General features: G+C 35.6%; 1 protein-coding gene across 2 annotated transcripts in view; it reads left to right on the top strand.

Moving 5' to 3' along the window:
• The window catches only part of DYNC2I1 (dynein 2 intermediate chain 1), a 31850-nt gene extending 21471 nt beyond the window's left edge, over nt 1–10379 (top strand). For both annotated transcript variants that reach the window (XM_068404862.1, XM_068404863.1), the window contains 10 exons: nt 11–183; nt 743–905; nt 3654–3767; nt 4621–4682; nt 5498–5549; nt 6279–6339; nt 6593–6689; nt 6957–7088; nt 8632–8855; nt 9987–10379. In XM_068404862.1, the coding sequence (XP_068260963.1) occupies nt 11–183; nt 743–905; nt 3654–3767; nt 4621–4682; nt 5498–5549; nt 6279–6339; nt 6593–6689; nt 6957–7088; nt 8632–8855; nt 9987–10158 (1250 nt within the window). In that variant the 3' untranslated portion in view covers nt 10159–10379. The remainder of the gene's footprint in view (nt 1–10; nt 184–742; nt 906–3653; nt 3768–4620; nt 4683–5497; nt 5550–6278; nt 6340–6592; nt 6690–6956; nt 7089–8631; nt 8856–9986) is intronic.
• Nucleotides 10380–18575: the final 8196 nt, after the last annotated feature.

The following is an 18575-nucleotide window of genomic DNA, read 5'->3' as shown; positions in this document are numbered from 1 at the left end:
AATGGTGTAGACCGAAAAATATCCTGCCTACATGTCGCTCAAGTTCAGAGGCAGACACTACTTTCTGTTCACGGATTACCTGAAAAGGCAGGTGTTGGTTTACTGAGCAGAAAGAGCATCATATGCGTTTGGAACATCTGGCAGCCCTCCAGTCCTCAGAAAGTTTTAATATGTGACTCAGAGGTACGTTTTAATAATATTGTATATTTGCATATTGAATAAAAGGCTTTATTATGTGTATTTTGTTTTCTTGTCTTGCTGCAAGATATGTCATCTTTTGAGAAACACATTTGAGCCTAGTGAGTAAAACACTATTCTTATTCCATTTTGTGCTTCACTACTAGAATGTAGTGATGGTCATGGTGTTTTGTGTTCTTCGTTTTGGTTTTTTTTTTTTTTTTTTAATTTTGACTCCATTTCATGGTTGAAGAGTGAATGGAAGTAAAACAGCTGGTTCAGATGTTGTCAGGACTTCTGTCTACCCATCGCTATCATACATTTGAATCACCCCCTTCAGCTTTGTGGCAGTAGATGCATCTTACACACCAATTGTCTTGAAAAGGGAAGGCCTTCTGAAAGTCTTGTATCCTACTTCCCTTTCAAATAAATTGTCCTTCTGCCACAAACACCTGTAATCTCTTTTCTGGATTTTCATGCCTAGGAAGAACAAACATATTTCAGGCTTATCAATTCCTTTGCCTTTATCATAATATGAACCATGCATATTTTTACTGCTTAACAGGTGATGTGTTGCTGCTTTAGTCCAAATAAAACAACATTAGTTTTTGCTGGAACAATAGATGGTTCATTGTTGGTGTGGGATCTTCGAGAGGACTCAAGAATGCACCCTCATGTGATGATTGGTGAAACTGACTGGACATTTAGAGTTCCAACATTTTCCACTGGTTAGTATCTATGCATTCTGGTTAGTCATTTTGTGGGCAGTGAAGCAATTCCCCTACTAATTCTTCTAAGAACACTCTTTCTCAGTAGCCTAGTTTAGCCACTTCAGAGATTATATTTAGTCTAGTAAAAACTGCCAATCAGTAATAGCTGTAAAGAAATGTAAGCTAGCTCAATATGCATCAAGCAGTGAGAACAGAGAGGTGGACCAGATGTAGAACCTAAGATGGACTACTCAGCTCCTGCCTCATCTGAAATCATTAGCTTAGTCAATTTTCATCATGTTATCTGCCTTAATATAACCTACATTTCTTTTTTATCTACATCTAAACACACAGATATATTTAGAAAAAAACAAAGTAATTTAAGACTGTAAAACGCAGTTTTTCAAACGTCATTTAAAGGTCACAATCTGTGCAAATTGTCACCCAAGTCTTGATGATTCTATAAGGTTGCATGCAAGATATGTATCCAAGTGTATACATGCATAACCACTGTTAGAATCAGTGCAGTGCTACTCTCTGGGATCTAGAGAGCTATTCATCTCATCCTAATGTAGATATCTGTATGTGGTTATCTGTATTGACTGTATTGATTAGATTTAGTTCACTTACAGATATTACACAGCTGTCTTATATGTAGATACCATTTTAAGTGTCTTAATCTTTGGTCTGAATCTCACACTTACCATTTCTAAAATTCCACTTATGTAACTTTATCACTTCTGGATTCTATCTAGATTTATACTAAAAGTTGAGTCAGGTTTTTTATTGCAAATTTATCAATTATTGTAGCAATGTAAGATCTAGGAATTTCTCATATTTTCATTACATATACAGCTGTCTTTTAGTGATACTCTTGTTTCACTATATATGAGGATCACATCATTGGAAACAAGTAGTGTATGAAGGCTAAATGTTAGAGGTGATCTATATAATGGAGTAAGTTGAATTCTAACTTCCATAGTCAGCAGTCAGTTACTTTAAGTCTTTTGTTGAAGGGAATCTGAAGCTGTGACTAAGCTTGGAGGCCCAAAAGCTCCCTGGTTCAGTATCTCTAGAAATGTATCAACTGCATGTTGGAGCAAAACCTGCACATACATTTTTCTGTCATCCAGCTTGTCACATGAGCAAAATCTCTAGCACTGGGGCCAATTGGGAGCTAGAGCATGCTCTTTCCAGGTTCTTAATGGCAGAGAAGCACAGCTACAAAAAATAACGTGGAATTAATTTCTTGCATTGTTTAGATATGGCCTAAATTAGTGTTGCATAGATATTGGGAAGCCAGAAGAAAGTTTACTTTTCAAAAGGGCTTGTAGGTGACCTCCTTTCATCCTTTGACATTTTCTTGTCATTGCATTTCTCTTTGTTTCCACGCTTCTGATCCCTTAGTGCATTATCAAAATAACATAGGCTTTTGTAAATTTTCTTATAATCCATGGATGACAAATTCAAAAGTTAGAGAAGTTTATTTAGGGCATATAACTGACTTTTTAGAAGACACAATCCAAATTACTTTACTGTGCATTTGAATTGGTGTATGAGATCCTTACAATTTTATGAAAGTGATGGAAATTAATGGATCTTTATGCCTATTAGCAATATTTGTCATTCAAATTTAAATAGAGGAGCAAGTCATGAATCTTATTGAAGTTTTTGATGTATGTAGTTATATGTTGAGAGATTGGGAATGAGGTGTACATACCAGCAGTTTGATCCTTGTTTTGTCTCAATCTTAATTATAAATTGGTGCCATTTTTCTTGTCAGTGTATTGTACCTTGGAGTGAAAAATAACACATAGCAATATTTTAAAAAAATTTTTTTTATTGCAAAATAAGTCCTTCTTTATGTATTTTTCCTTTTTTTTTGCGTGTGTGCAGGTGCTACCGTTTAACTTACACTGAGATATTATTTTTCTAAAGGAACTACCACACACATGCACAAAATCCTCTTTTGTTCACAAGCATATCTAATTGCAGTAGCAATGTTAAACGTTAGTTGGTTATTGATAGACTTTTATTTTTTTTTAGTTGATCAAAGATGCTTGGTCTTCTGTTGCACAGTGGACTAGTAGTCAAATGTATACAGTTTCATGTACTGGCTTATATAAGGAAGCATTTTTTGATGCTGTGTACTTAGGAAGCTTTATGCCTTTAGTCTTAAATGAGATTAAGTTCAGTGCACAGAGCAAGTCCAGAAATCAAGTGTATCTGACAAAGAATGCGTATTGAAATTGCTCTAAATGTTCATTTATTTTAAAATGTTATTAAAGGGTAAATACATATTTTCTTGTGGTGAATTGTTTCAGTGTAGTTACTTTCTATTAAATAATACTCTGTAAGAGTAATTTTTCTTCAATTTTGTCTTTTCTATAGTAAGCAGGGACTTATTTCTACCTCTGTTATTTTTGGAGCTTGAAATTAACATAATTCTTTTTATGGTAACCCTGAAATGGCAGACTTTAATGAAATGTCTGGTACAGTGGCATAAATGGTGCAGCAGTCGTTTGGAAAATGAGAAGTAAATACAAATGGTGCAACATTGATTTATCTAGTAGCATTTTGTTAATTAAGGAAACAGTTTGCAGTATTGTATTTCAGACTTTTACAAAGTAATTCTTTATGAAGTTGTTATTTGCCATTCTGTCTTTGTAATTATCATTCTCCCATAAGCTGAAAAATGATTAGGGTTTTGTTGTTGTTTGTGTTGAAAATAATATAGTGTTTATCTTTCATTATCTGTAATTACAGATGGCATTCTAAACTCAGTAAACCACACCTCTCCTATACTAGCAGTGGAATCTGTCTCAACCTCTCTCTATACTGATCAGAATTATGGGCTCTCAAGTCTCTCTTATCAGGAGGGTATGTAAGCTGCTCTTCAAAGCACCAATATGTCTGAGTCTTTATGTATCTAGTGAAACAAAAATATCATAGCCAAAATCCAGCTTATAATTCTATTCTGCCTCTTAAATTGTCTGTAGTGTCAATTGCATACAACATTCATGTTTATTTTCTGCTCTCATTTTTATGTACGGTTCATTCAGTGCAGTTTCACATCAGATGTGGTTGCATGCTTGTTACAATGTCTGTTTTCAACACAATATTTTGTTCTTCCATGATAAAACAAAGTTATCACTCAAAAACTGCCTTTAGAGAAGTCTTAGTGCTCCAATAATGTCCAAAAAACCCCGTCTAAAAAAGTGGAGCAACTTGAAATCTGAAGGTGTATAAGTGACTGTACTTGATGGTTCTTCCTGTGCCTTTTGCCTAATTTTTTATGACCAACCTTTGAAAAGGAACTTTAATCTTCATGCCCCTAAATTCTTAGGCAGTGTGCTAGAGGAGACATCATTACTTCCATTGCAGATTTTCACTTTGAAATCCGTAATAGTCCAAAGAAGTGTGCTGCATATTGCAGGTTTTACAAGATTTCATCTGTTGCACTTCATGTTCTGTTCCAAAGTCCATGCAGAATCCAGACATTTTATAAGATGCAGACAGAGAACATCTCCCTGTCTGGGAGGACAAACTGGACATACTAGTTTCATGCCTTTTTCTTCTTTGATAGAATTAGGGCACTTTCCCTTTTTATGCAGCTGAGAGGATCATAAAAGTTTCAGAGAATGTATTAACCTAGGAAATGTTTCAAATCTTTAGATATTGTTCAGGATGAAGGTCAGTGTATGAATATAAATTGTTACTATTCCTTCCATAGAAATGTCAGGCCCTCCATTTCAGATAGCTTCAATGGATGAAAATGGAGTCCTCAATATGTGGGTGAGTAATATATGTATGAAAAAGTATCACACGTTGGAATAATAAAATACTTCTTCAAATATAGCAACCCAAATCCAGGATTTCTGATGAGAATTTTCGCCCTGAAAAGTGCAGCATTCCGTTAAAATTCTCCTCAAAATTTTTGACCTGACCCCGTAATGCCATGACGTTATCCTTAGGCAAAACTATTAACAGGTACACGAATTCATTGAAATAGGCAATCAGTAGTTGTGCTTCATAGGAATATGTTCACATATTTCTATTAATTGAATAATAGACATCAGTCCTCTTTCACACACCTACTTTATTTTATTTGAATAACAGTGGTGTCAGAGACTGTACTGAATGTGAGAAATTACATTCATAATTTATATAAAATAAATGTTCAAGAGGCAAAATGTGAAAATCTGTGGATAAGAGTACCCTGCTAAAATATGATGGGCAGGTAAGCACCAGGTCTATTGCTCTTAATTACTGTTCTGACAACTCTTCTTTCTGTCTGATGTTTTCAGTCTTTTTCTGATGCAGCTTTGGCCCAGCTGCTGAACCTGTGGTTTGCATCTGAATTGATCTTGCTTGAGAAACTGAATGGCTCATTGAATAATAAGGGGATAAATTATTTCCTTTCTGTATCACTAGTTAAGTTCGTTAAAGCTCTAAGTATCTTTAGCAGTAACATATTCAGGCCAAATGATCTACCCTTTCTATTTCATGACTAGTGAAAGAGTTATGTCATACGTTATTACAACTAGTTAGAAAACTTTAAAGTCTGGTAAATATTTATTGCTTATTAATATTAAATATTGACTTTTCAGGTAGTTGTTGAATTACAAAAAGTGGATTTAGCTGGTTCACAAACTGATTTAGGTGAGTACTGTACATGAGAGGTAGAATGAAGTGCTTGAGTTTTGAGATTATGAAGTTAGAAGAGAGAGGAGGAGTCAGTGAAGTAATGCTAACAAACTAGAATTTTTGATCTATTTTCTAACTTATAAGCTTATGTGCAATGTCCGGCTATATTAAGCTGCTAAAGCTGGGTGTTAGGTCTGTGGAGAGAGGTACATTTTAAAGCTATGGTCGTGGGTTGACACAGTTTAACTGCTACCAGCATTCATTATTTTCCTTTTCAAAAAATTCTTATGTTTGAAGGATTTGAATTATTTATGTTATTCTCTATAACAAGTAATGTAGACCAGCTTTATGGAAGCATTATTACAGTCTCTCATTACTATAATTCATTGTCAAAGATCCAAGTGACATAAATGTGCATTTTCACCATTGATAGAATTGGGTTTTATAGAGTGATATTACAGGATGTTACATGCATACTGTAAAAGTAAAACAAACATATAATCATGTTTCCCTTTCTCTGTCCTCTTTCTTTGATTTCTGTCAAAGATCACAACTCTTCAGATTTGAATTCTGAAGTAAATAGTTCTAAGTGATGTAAGGTTCTTACATATCAAAAGCTATATCTACAATAAGCAATTTATGAAATATCCTTTTACTTATTAGCTTAGGTTTTAATTGGATGACAGCACTTTCTTAATGCAAAGTGCTTAAATCAGTTTAAATAATTGCTTTATATAATTTTAGGTTTAATTCCTGGAGGGAAAGTGAAGTTAGTACATAGCTCTACTATGGAATTGAATAACAGGTAAGAAAACAGGGGCATTTAGATTTTGTATGTGTATCTCACAAAGCTAATTTTTCCTATACTTTATTAATTTGTTGTTATGTAAGATATATTTAACAATCTTTTCATTAGTTGTCTGGATTATTTTTAATATACACTTCTTTCTAGAGCTAGTCATAGACATTTTAGATCAAGAGTTTCTGTATGTACTTCCGTAGCGTTAGGAGACAACTTCCTGTATTTATGTCATCTTTTACCTTTATGTTTTTCCTAGCCTTTTCACAAAGGATGTGCGCCAGAGAATGCCCCAGATACTGACTGTTAAATTTCTCTCTTCTAATCCTAATCATTTCATTGTTGGAACAAACATTGTGAGTAATGTGCTGAAAGCAATCTCATTGTTATTTTTTGTTTTGGAAGCTGTCCCATTTACTTGGAATTTTACCAGTAGACTGTATATAAGATTGTATATAATAATTTGAGACTATTATTAAAATCTGTTAGCTGTTAAAATTTCTTAGCAATTAAGGATCTTTTAAGGTAGCAGCTCTGTGAATTATTTAACTTTTTTCATGTAATACTGATAATGCAAATTTTGTTTTGCTTTGTTTAATTCATTTTCTTTGTATTGTTCATAGGGGTTGTTAGGCCATGGTACAAGACATGATTTAAAAGTTCTTCCAAAGCTATTCAGACCCCAGGAGAGCGGACTGAGATCAATAAGCATCAATGCAATTGATTTCTTCCCTTTTGGAAAGCCGCTATTTTTGGTATGAAAACTTTTTAATGTAATACAAGTTTCATTTTTTAATTACTTGCTGAGGGAGGATTTCTAATTTGACTTATTTAACTAGATGTGATAGTTGATTTACCTCACTAATTCCAGTCTGCCATAAAGGGTGACAACAAATCTTGTGTCCTGGTGTTTGAACTTTGCTTATGTAAAAGGTGGACCATCTGGCTCACAGAAACTAATGGCAATCTCACTTCAGCCTTGTAACTTATTATTTGTTTTTACTGAAATTCAGCATTGCAAGCAGGTCTTCTGCTGTTAATAAAGCCTCAGCTGTTTCTCACTTTTATCATACATCTCTTAGTGACATAATTGTTTTGGAGACAAAATATCTGTATTGCTGTGAAATAAAGGTCTGTGGGGCAGCTCTGGGCATTCCCTGCATTCCTTGCCTCTCCCCATCAGCCATATCCTTGGGGTATGCCTGGCAGTGTACCCTGTGGTCAGGTATGTTCAAATCTGCCCTCAGCAGTTCCTGCTGACACACCCACTGGTTTTATTTGTCTTCCTTGTGAAAGTTTTTTCTGTGCAAGTTGAATCTAAGTTTGGTAGGATTTTCCATCTGCTTATCTTTGCATATATTTGTACTCGATCCTCTCTTAAAAATGCTTTCTTTCTAAATTTGCCATGATTTACATGACTTCATTGGGATTGCCTAAGGTATAAAATGAATGTGTTTGGCTACAGTGTACGTATTTTGTGTCACCTCTGCAAAGTCAGAACTTTCTTTTACCAGTGTGGATGTTCTTATCTTTTTCCCAAAATGTATTTAAAGTGATGCTGACTTCTAGAAGTTTGTATCTGCAGAGTCCTTTTAAATGTAAGTCCAATTTGCAGAGTGACTGTAAAAAGTCATCATAATTTGAGAATTCTAGGGAGTCTTCCTGATGTAGAGGTGGCCCAGGGTAGTAAGAATAAGTTATTTTCTGTTTTCATAGAATAGTTTCTATTGTACCTGGATGAGAGCAAACTTGTAAATGTTATACTAGGCAAGACAAAGGTTAGAAGAAAATACCTGGAAGCAGTGATATCTGCCTGTCTTTGGATTTAGCTGTTCATTATGAGTCAGTTTAATATCATTATACTGTTAATCACAGCCTGTCCTACTGAAAGCTATTCTTGGTTTTACAGATTACATGTGTCAGTAAGTAGCCATTTGAATTGGTCTCTAGGCTCTGACCTCGCCCCAATTCAGACTACAGTCAAGTTGTGCTGGATCATGGTATTAGTGAAGTTGATAGTTTGAGAACTTTTTTTAAAACAGGAAATTAGGACTTCAGCCCAGGATTACTGCATTAGATTAGTATGCTCAGTTCAGAGTTACTGCTTTTGAACTCAAAATTACATCAAAAGTTAAAATCTAGATAGTCCATAGAATGAGATATGAGAGATACGTGCCACTTGAGTCAGATAACTAATTTTATTTATATGCTTGATATGCTCAAGAATTGTATTGCAGTTTTTATCTTGCTTAGTTTGTTTTGTTCCCAGGAAGTATTTTCTTTTTGACTACGTTATAGGTTGGCTGTTCAGATGGAAGTATTAGATTACACCAAATGACATCAGAGTATCCCCTCATGCAGTGGAATGACAGCACAAACGGCCAGCCAGTTATTGCCCTGCAGTGGGCTTTAACAAGACCCGCTGTGTTTTTTGTTCTGGATGCATCATCTAATATTTACATTTGGGATCTTCTGGAAAATGATTTGTCGCCTGTGGCAAAGCAGACTATTCCATCAGAGAAGTAAGTACATTATATTACTCTCTTTTTAACAGAATATTAATACTATTATCATCTATATTTTGATGACAGTTTGGATGGGATTATTTTGCTTGACATTAAAACGTTAATTAGAATCTGCTTTTCTAACTGTATTTTTTAAACTGTTGAAGATGTGGAAAGAGACTATAGCAAGCTAAATTTTAGTTTATCCTTATTTACTTATTATTTTATACAGTATGATAAAGGAAAAAATATGTTAATATAAATCAAAATCAAGTATAGTGTTAACAGTTGGGACAGGTGTCTGTAGATGGAGCATTTGCGGTTTATATGAAGAGAAAAATTTTATTCCCACTAAAGTCACTGGACTGTTTCAGTTCAAAGATAGCTTTGCTGGATCAGGATTAACCCCTAGAATAGGCAAGATGTTGGACAGCATTTTAAAATGCCTATATATAGTATGGTTACCAATATAAAGAAATATATTGTGTTCATTGTCACAAAGTAAACAAGAATATTTTTGGCTAGCACATCTTCACCAAGACTAACATCAGGGTAGTCTCACAATACTGTTCCTGTAGTCAGTGTAGAGACCTGGGTATCCTGTAGATTGATGAAGAAAAGCAGTGTAATTTAGCCTTTCTAAATTATAGTCTTGAGGATTCTCTTTCCTCCCTGATGGGAGCCCTACTGGGAGACTCTTGTCTTCCCTAGGCTTCAGTTAGGCTTGGTGAACATCCCTCTTAACTAAAAGTTTTCCTTGTAACCTTGTAAACTATAGCAAAGTGTTGCTAGTTTTGGGAGAAAAGAATGTGATTTTTTAAAGTTGTTACATTGTACTGGAAAATACCATAAAACATAGCTCATTTTTACAAGCTTGAAATCATTTTAAAGTCATGATTAGAAATTGATGATGGAATCTGTGAACAAGGGAAGAATTGCCTGTTATATTTACATTAAATGATTGCAGCTGGTGAAAAGCTAAAGAACATGCTGGGACTTGAAATATTGAGGAATATTACACCGTGATGAGCAGAAAAAAAGGAATCATTTAGTTAACTATAAGTAACCTACTAATAACACGTTTGAAAACACCAATTTCTATTAATTTTGCATCAATTAAAAAACACTCCCCCATTCTTTTGATTTCAGTGTTGTAACTATGGCTCTACTGGGAGAACCAGAAAAAACAAATGGATTGTTAGGCATTGCGCTGGCCAAAGGCTCTGGACAGATAGACATTCAGTATGTAAAGAAGAAGTGGGCATTACCTCAGCCTGAAGAATCTGAAAAACTATATTTGATTTTACTGCAGTCTTTTTAGAAAGAGTACACCTGTCTGGGTGCACAAATTATTGCAAAATATTTAGATTATTTTTGACTGCAATGGAAAGATTTGTAATGTAATTTTGTATTTGTATATAACTTGTATATATTTTAAAGAATATCAGGACTATTTCAGCTGAAACGATATATTTTATCATAAAAATGACAGAACCACATTTAGCATTCTTGTACTCAAAAAGATCATGAACTGTATTTCATTATTGACAGTACTCTAGATGTATATATTTTTTAAAAAATACTGAAAATATATTCCTATAAATTATGCTGCTGTTTCTCATTATTCCGCTCTGAAGTAAATGATAGCAATCCTTTGGCTGGTGAGCATAAAGTTGTGCCTCTGTATAAGCCACCTGAATGTATGGAGATTTCTACCTCTGGGCCTTTTACACACTAACACCTGGTAAAACTTTATTATATCTACCTAAAAACATTAGGCAAACATATGAGAATACAAATTTACATTGCATGATATCTTACTTCTGATTTTGACCCTGAAACTTTGCAAAAGGAATACCTGACTAACTCAGGTTGTCCTGATATGTACACTACCTGTTTGGATCAAACTGTGTAAGCAGTCTGCTTGTGAGATTTACTGAAATTCTAAATCCTTTGGGATTTCTGATGTAAACCAGAAAATACCTGTTTAATCCTGCAAATGATTTCCAAAGCTCTTATAGTGAGGAAGAGAATAGTTGTCTATAATATGACGCTAATTTTTGTGCACTATTGGTAAAGTTTGGACCAAGACCAAGCACTGAAAATGTCTTTAACTTTTGTAGCCTAACAACTTCTGATTTAAAGATCGTGAGGAAAACCATGATTAAATGAGCATGGATTCAGGGGGAAAAAAGGACAAGGGGAAGACAATGTGTTCAGCATTTAGTGGACTTATATTTAAGATATGTACCGTCTCCTTCTAAAATAGACTGAAATAATTTGTAAATTCTAATTAATACAGTGCAAAGGTTTTTCTATGTAAATTGTTACTTAAATTGAGCAAACTCAAAGTGGCCACATGATGGTGCCAAGTCACAGCAGTAAAAAATGAGTGCCTTATGAAACAACATCCACCACTTCGGGAGTGAATCTGTTGTAGGCTGTTGCACATTTCCCTTTCCTCAAAAGCAGCAGCTGCAACCCAGAGAGCCTGATGAACTGTCAGAGATGTGTATTTCAGAGACCATTTTTGCTGTTCTAGTTCTGTGGGCAGCCATAGATTTTTTTTTTTTTTTTTTTTTTTTTTAATGTGCATAAACACAAACGACTCTCCTCATCTTCATTGTTGGGTTTATATGGCAAAAAAAATACACTACAAGTTAAATTAGAATAGCTTTAATAATACAGATAAAGAAGAAATGGCAGGTACTTTTTGCAGTAAGGTAGCAGAGCATCACTACTGAGACCCATAGTTATAAACCAAACTCAAATCTCTTGCTCTTGCCCTCTCTAAGAGAGAGACACTCCACCACTCCCTCTCCGCAATTTAAGATCAAAATTAAGCTTTGAAATTATAGCAGTCTTCTGAAAGAAATCTCTTTCTTACTATCATTTCATCACTTTCAGGACTTACCATCCTGAATTTTTTTACTGTGTCTACTTCTGTACATGGAAACTGTAAACAAAGGGCTGTTTTTTTTCTGCCTTTGCTGTGTGCAGTGGTGTGGTTTTTTTTCCAATATGCAAAAAGGAAAAAAAAGTGTCAACAATCACACAGAAGTACCTGTTGCTACTTTGGAGCTGCTGTTTATAGGTATGCTTGAATTCAAAGATCAAATATTTTAGGCCAGTTATGTTTGTACTGCCTGGAGAGCTGAGTGTACGTCCATTCCTGTGCTGGGCCTATGTTTCTTGCCTAAAAGATGAGTTTTCTCTCTTGAACTGCAAATTAATGTAATAATATAAATGTATCCGGTGCTGACAGTTGCTGTTATGAGCATGTGAGGAAAAAATGTGTAGAAGTTGCTGCTCTTTTGCATGTTCTCTCACTGGGTAAATGCAGATCATTAGAGTGACACTCCATGTACTCTTGGCAGTTGGACACATTGATGTAACCATTTTTGAGCATATATCTGATCAGAGAAGTGGGAAGTATGGGTAGGCTGCAATACAAGGAAAGCATTCCATGCATAAGGACTTAGAAAATTGTTTCAAACAAAATACTTATTTTCTATCAGCTACTTCTAATGATTATCAAGTTTATATTGTTAACAGAAGGTATTGGATTTTACACGTTTCATAAGAAAGCCACAACATGATTAATTAAAAATGAGACCCTGTAATGAAAGAAAAAAAGATCACTGTTAATTCCAAAGTATTTTCATATCCATGTCATTTTTACCGATAGCTCTGATATATGTGCATATGCACACACGTTCTATTGAATGATCTTTATAAACACTACCATCATGAAACATTTAAAATAGCCCCAATAAGTATATTTTTTCCCCACATGTGGGCAATTTTGGAATAGGTATCCTGAACAGTATGAACTGTTGTTAAAATTAACTGACCCATATAATAGAAACTTACCATTCAAATGATACAAAAGTTAAATCACTATCCCCCCCTATTAATAACTTATATAAAATACAACCTCTTGCTCTTAAGCCAACAAATCCTGGCAGCAAGGCTGAAAAATTTTAAATATGCAAAATGCCAGAAAGTTTTGGATAAACTGCTTTTATTTTCCACTTTATGAACATGCTCTGAAAGCCATTTCTATTTAGAACATAAATATTAATATTGTTTTCATTGGATTTTGTCATCTCACAGATGGGAAAATGAAGTTTTCAGTAGCTGAATAATAAGTTAACTGAGGAACAGAATTCGTAAATCAGATGGCTGATTTCTTACAACTGTTTCAAAATGCTTTTATTAACCTGTCAGCCTATATTTGCAGTAGAGCTTGGGAGAACGGGAATAGCATGACTCTTCTTTTGTAGCAGAACATTTCTTTTTAATTGTACTGAAGATGACCATCCTACCCAATGCAATTTTGCCTTAATTAATCATAGCTGTCATTTAGTTAAGACATATTGAAGGATACAGGAGCATTGTAGCTTCCATAGCAATGAGGGAATATTCTACTAGCTGGAATATTTTTAGCAGAACACATTTAAATCATAAAAATAGTTTTTTTTTTTTAAAGGCAGATGTTGTTTTCCTGAGGAGTTGGAAAGTCCATCTAAGTCTCTAATAGGTGAAGAAATTGACTGGACTAAAGCAAATACTAAAGTGTCCTTGAATTACACAGACTGTTGGAATAGACCTCTGTAAAATTCACTGGGGAAGTAACCAGAATTTGGCCATCGGTGGCATGCTTGGGGCATGCAAACCAGGACAAGTTAGGAAGATACTGGGACAAGAAAATGACTAATGAACCATATTTCCATTGCTAGCTTAATTTCCAATCAGGCTTACCAGGATTCTATTTATAGACAAATGCTTGTTCATCCATGTGTTTCTGAGCCTCCTCAGCTGAGAGAAGACGGCAATTCCATTTACAGCTCTCCTTAAAAAAATCATCTAACTTCTCTTTCACTAGCAGCTCCTGGACGTTACAGAAAGTTCATCAATAGAAAATCTCCTACCCCAGTTCCTGATGTAGGCCTCTTCTGGCATTATTCAAACTGCTATAGGTGGGCCTACGTCTTGACGTTACAACATAGGAAGTGGTGATTTAGGTGCCGCTCTGTGAAAACTGAGTAGCATGTGGAATTATTTATCCTTTTCTTTTTTTAATACTACATGAAATATCCCACTGGAGCTATTAAATATGGATTATATTTCAGTCTGGTTTTTTACTCAGAGCCTCTTAGCATGACGACAGAGTTTTCCCCGCTCAGCTCTCATGTGATAATCGTTGGCATGAACAGTGGAGAAGAGATGTGGGCTGCCCAGTGCTGGAAGCTCAACATTATTCAGATTGTACTGAAATTAAATAAATAAGATACCTGCTTGCTGCTGTGGAGAGAAACTGAAGACATCCTTACGGTGTCACCCAGGCCTTCAGTTACCAACCATGTCCTCTTTACGAAGGGAAAGAAAAATACATTGCCAGTGTCTGATGCTTCAGCAGTTGCAGTGTAGTTCACAGCATTTGCCATTCTTTGAGCTGTTAAAACCAAAGCAAAGTTCACTTGACACGATAATGGTTACAACCCACAAGATTTTAGAGGAGGAAATGGAGTGCCAACAAACCAAGCCAAGCAAAAGACAATCATACCAATTATCAGAATTACACTTCTGATTATGTTTTGCAAAAGCTTAGCATGAAGGGGGAAGTGTTTACATATACTCTTAGTGGTAAAAATAATATTTTTTTTATTTAGATCAGCCATGCCCAGCATTAGCTATTTTTAAAGAAGAAGTCAGCAAATGCAATTATGCAAATAGCTGTTGACTATGGCTGGGAGGAAGGAGATGCTCCCTTCCCTCCTTGCAGTATTTTCCACAGCCTTTCCCTACACACACTGTGATTCATTCAGCCTTTCCTTTTTACGTTCTGCAGCCACTGGTACCAAGCCCACTGTACTGGGGATGAAAAGATGTCCCTTAATCAGATCACCTGAGATCTTGAACAGTTTAAAGTGTTTGATAGCTGGCATTGGAAGCTGGAGATTTTTCCCTCCACAGCAGATACTGCATCAGCAGTAGCAATACAGGCTTTATCTGTGTCTGACAACATGCAATAGTGAACCTGTCCATAATGAAATAATTTCTTTATACCTTATGGACCGAATTGAAGCCAACTGAAATCAATGGAAACGTTTCCATTTATATCTTAACATTTCTCCTCTACAGGCTGTGAAAAGTAACAGAAAGTAAATTTCTCACTTTATTTTTCCTGTATTTATATACAGGTATTTATAGGCACTGATCATTCCCCTGCTGTCTTGCCCCCCGCCCCCAACCCGAACAGATGCTTTTTCTCTCAGTTTGCTTTCAGAAACTATATTGTTTTCTCTTGAATGGTGAACATTGATATTGGTTTGATGCCAACAACTGCGACTTGAGAGAGGTAAAAGCACTCAATCTATTTTCAATAGTTCAAGGTGTTTTAGGTGGAAATAATTCTCTGGATAAGTGTTGAAGTAACTTGTAAATCCAGTAAAATGCTCAGAATGAATTGAATGGCACAAAATGAGGAGAATTCAGGTGTGTGTGAGATCGATTTCCAGCTACTAACAGTGACCAGACCTGGCCGTCCTGCCTCATCCCTGAGGTGCCAGCTCTGCACTCCAGGGATCCTTCTCTCTTCTGGATGCATCGGTGGATTATGCTAAATCTGCAAAACTCTTGCATACCTGTGCTGTTAGTATACTTACACGAGTATAAGGCATGAGGAAGTCTAGTGATCTGCGAGATCTGGATTCAATTTCCATCCCTCTCAAAATTTCCCATGTTACGGGGAGCACTGGAAGGGAACATGTGAAATACAGGCTTAACTGTGCCTTCTTGTCCTTTGTGGTGATGCTAGTTCGGACAGTCCAATTGTTTGGTGGCATTGATGGGCTTGATTTTGAGCACAAGGAAATCTGTGCTTTTTTCTTCATATTGCTTATTAACATAGTGTCAAATAGAGACTTGAATAAAAGCACTGACACTTGTACAGAGTCAGAAAAATCTATACTTTCCATGGATGTAGCTTAAACTTTTTGACACTGTGCCATTACACTGATGGAATTTCAGCTCCAAATAATTTATATCCTATTATAAATTAAAGCAGCCTAAGCGCTCTGTTTTCTAGTTTTACACTGGTGCAACCTAATTGAAAACAGCGGTGATACCTTAGCAAAAGCAGAAGTAAAGTAATATTGTAATAGCCCATACTACCCATTGACGTTTATAACATGATTATTTTTCACCTTTAGTTGAACCCGTATGTCTATTGGATTCATTAAGTTTTGTGATATATTTGTTGCCCTTTTCTCCTGGATGTCAAGTGGTTTTTGCTTTTAAGGGTCTGAAATACAACAGCTTCATTGGAAACTAATCCCATGCACAGGTCAGACAATCTGTTGCTGCTGAATAGGTTTAATACAATAAATAAAAAGCAGTTAGAGTATATTATTAGTCATCTTAGTCAAGCCTTGAGGGAGCTACAGTGTTCTTTAAGAGATCTTTCCTCTTAGCCAGAAGTTCTGCTTCACCAGCTGATAATTTCACTGCTATTCCTCTTTTAGGTTGTCTGTCTTGTGACCAGGCAAAACCATTCAACTTGTCTAGACCGCAGTTGTTGCACATCAGGGATTTCGTAACTTGCCTCTGACTCAAACTGCAATGGTTTTTATCTCATCTCTGTTACAGAAAAAAAAGACATAACACAGCAGTGGGTTAGACACATATTTTAAAGGCTACATTTTTAATCCACTTGGTTCTTCTTGGAGACAGAAGAATAGAGAGTTGGGTAAAATACCTGTGTTGTTTAGAGACATGGAGAAACTCTTCCAGAGGCTTAGAGAATGGATAGTCCATAATCAGATATTTGCTATCGTATTTAAATAGTAGAGTCTAACAGTGAACCCTTGCAATGAGTTACATAAAGATTTGAATTACTGTGGCTGCACTTGGTGCTGCAGATTTCAAATGCCATATATTAAGGACAAAGAATTAAGAGAAAATTTTAATAAACTTTCCTCTTCTAGAATAATCTTTGACAACCAGTGTGGAGTCAAGTTCTATTGCACTGTTGAAGTAACCAAGAAAACAGTCTTTGTCTCACAGAGCTTATATGATGTAGGTGGAAAAGATATTTTTTTGATTGCTGCATTTATTTGCAGGGGTAACGTGATACTTTTAATGCCCGTGCGGTTGAGCCAAAGGACAGATTGATAGCAGAAAAGTAGGATAAAGAAAAAAATGGATCTGAAACTGCCCTTCTATCTTTCATTTAGAAAATTCATGATTACTGGGGTTACTTTAGATATCCAACTATTTTTCACATTATAAGACAGTGTCAAAGGGCCTCATTTAAAGATTAATTAATCCAAAAAGATGAAATTCACATTGAGTATAACGAAATTCCTTCAGTGGGGTTGTTGGGGTTGGAACGCAGGACCTAAGTTACCAAAAGTGCATTACTGTAAATTCCCTGTTTCCTTGGGCTTTTAGTTTACGTGCTTAATACTTAGCATTTTGGCAGTTCAGCAAGGGCAATTCATTAAGCAAATATGTTGTTAATTATGTCGTGGCTGCATGGGGTCCATGCTGTACAGATATAACTGAAAGCTACCTATCCACAGTCTTCAAAGACATTAAGAGTAGTTTACATTTGTTTAATCTCCATCTTGCCTTCTTTTCATGTTTTACATAGATAAGGATTTCACAACGTACTGCATTTCATAGACTTGCATCCATGTCTTTAAAACCAAAAACCTTCACTTCTTTAGTGTCTTTACTGATCCCTGAAGTTTAAGGTCTTTCTAAAAAAATCTATGCATACAGGAAAATAGCCATATTCAGACAACAGGTCGATCTTATCCCATCCACATGGACCAACAACAAATGCTGAAGAAAGAAATACAGAATAACACAGCAAGCATGCCATGATACGTTTCTTCCAAGTACGGTATGTCTTCCCAGCTTCTGGCAATCTGTGGCATAGGAATTTTCTGACTCAGACGGTAGCAGATCACAGTGTTTAAGAGAATGAGAGGCATTTTTTCCCATTAATTCATCCAATAGTTTTTAAAAGCTATTTTTATTTTGGCCTCCACAAATTTTGTGGCAATGTATTCCACCGAATAATTACACTGTGTAAATAAATACTTCTGTTTTAGGCCCACGGGCTGATCAGTTCATTAACTATGTCCTAGATCTTGTATAATCTGAAAAGGGAAACTTTAGCTGGGAAATAAATAGGGAAATTATTATTTCCCATAGTATCACTGTCTATTAATGACTCCTCATAGAGAAACTCTTACAAATATTCATCATTCATCTCTGTGTTGAGGTGAGTTGCATTTAGAGCACGATTTAGGCTCAAATGTTGTCTCTCAACTACAAAGGTGTTTTCTGTAATAGTCACAGCTGGGGATACCAGTAAATTGCATCAGACCTTGTTCGAAGGACACTTGTTTAGATAAAGAAAGTAGATGTGTGTTGAAATTAGCCTCCAGCAGAGCCTGGGAGCTTCAGCCCTTGCGCAACGTAGATGTAGCCTGTTTGACTCCAATAAAGATCAGTAATGGAATATGTCATTACTCTTAAAGTAATCACTTTTTAAAATAAGGAATCCACATTTTGGTATAGAATAAGGCTAGTGATGTGATAGGTCAACCAGTTTGATCCCCACAGAGAAATGAGAAAGGTAGCTTTCATTTACAGATTGCAGATTTCCAAAGCAGAGCAGAAAGGAAGGAGCATTACAGCTGGGGCAGGACAAGTGACTGC

Source organism: Nyctibius grandis, chromosome 7, assembly GCF_013368605.1.
Source record: "Nyctibius grandis isolate bNycGra1 chromosome 7, bNycGra1.pri, whole genome shotgun sequence".
Classification (NCBI taxonomy): Eukaryota; Metazoa; Chordata; class Aves; order Nyctibiiformes; family Nyctibiidae; genus Nyctibius; species Nyctibius grandis.
Note: the sequence above shows the minus strand (reverse complement) of the source record. Positions and strands in the feature narration are given on the sequence as shown.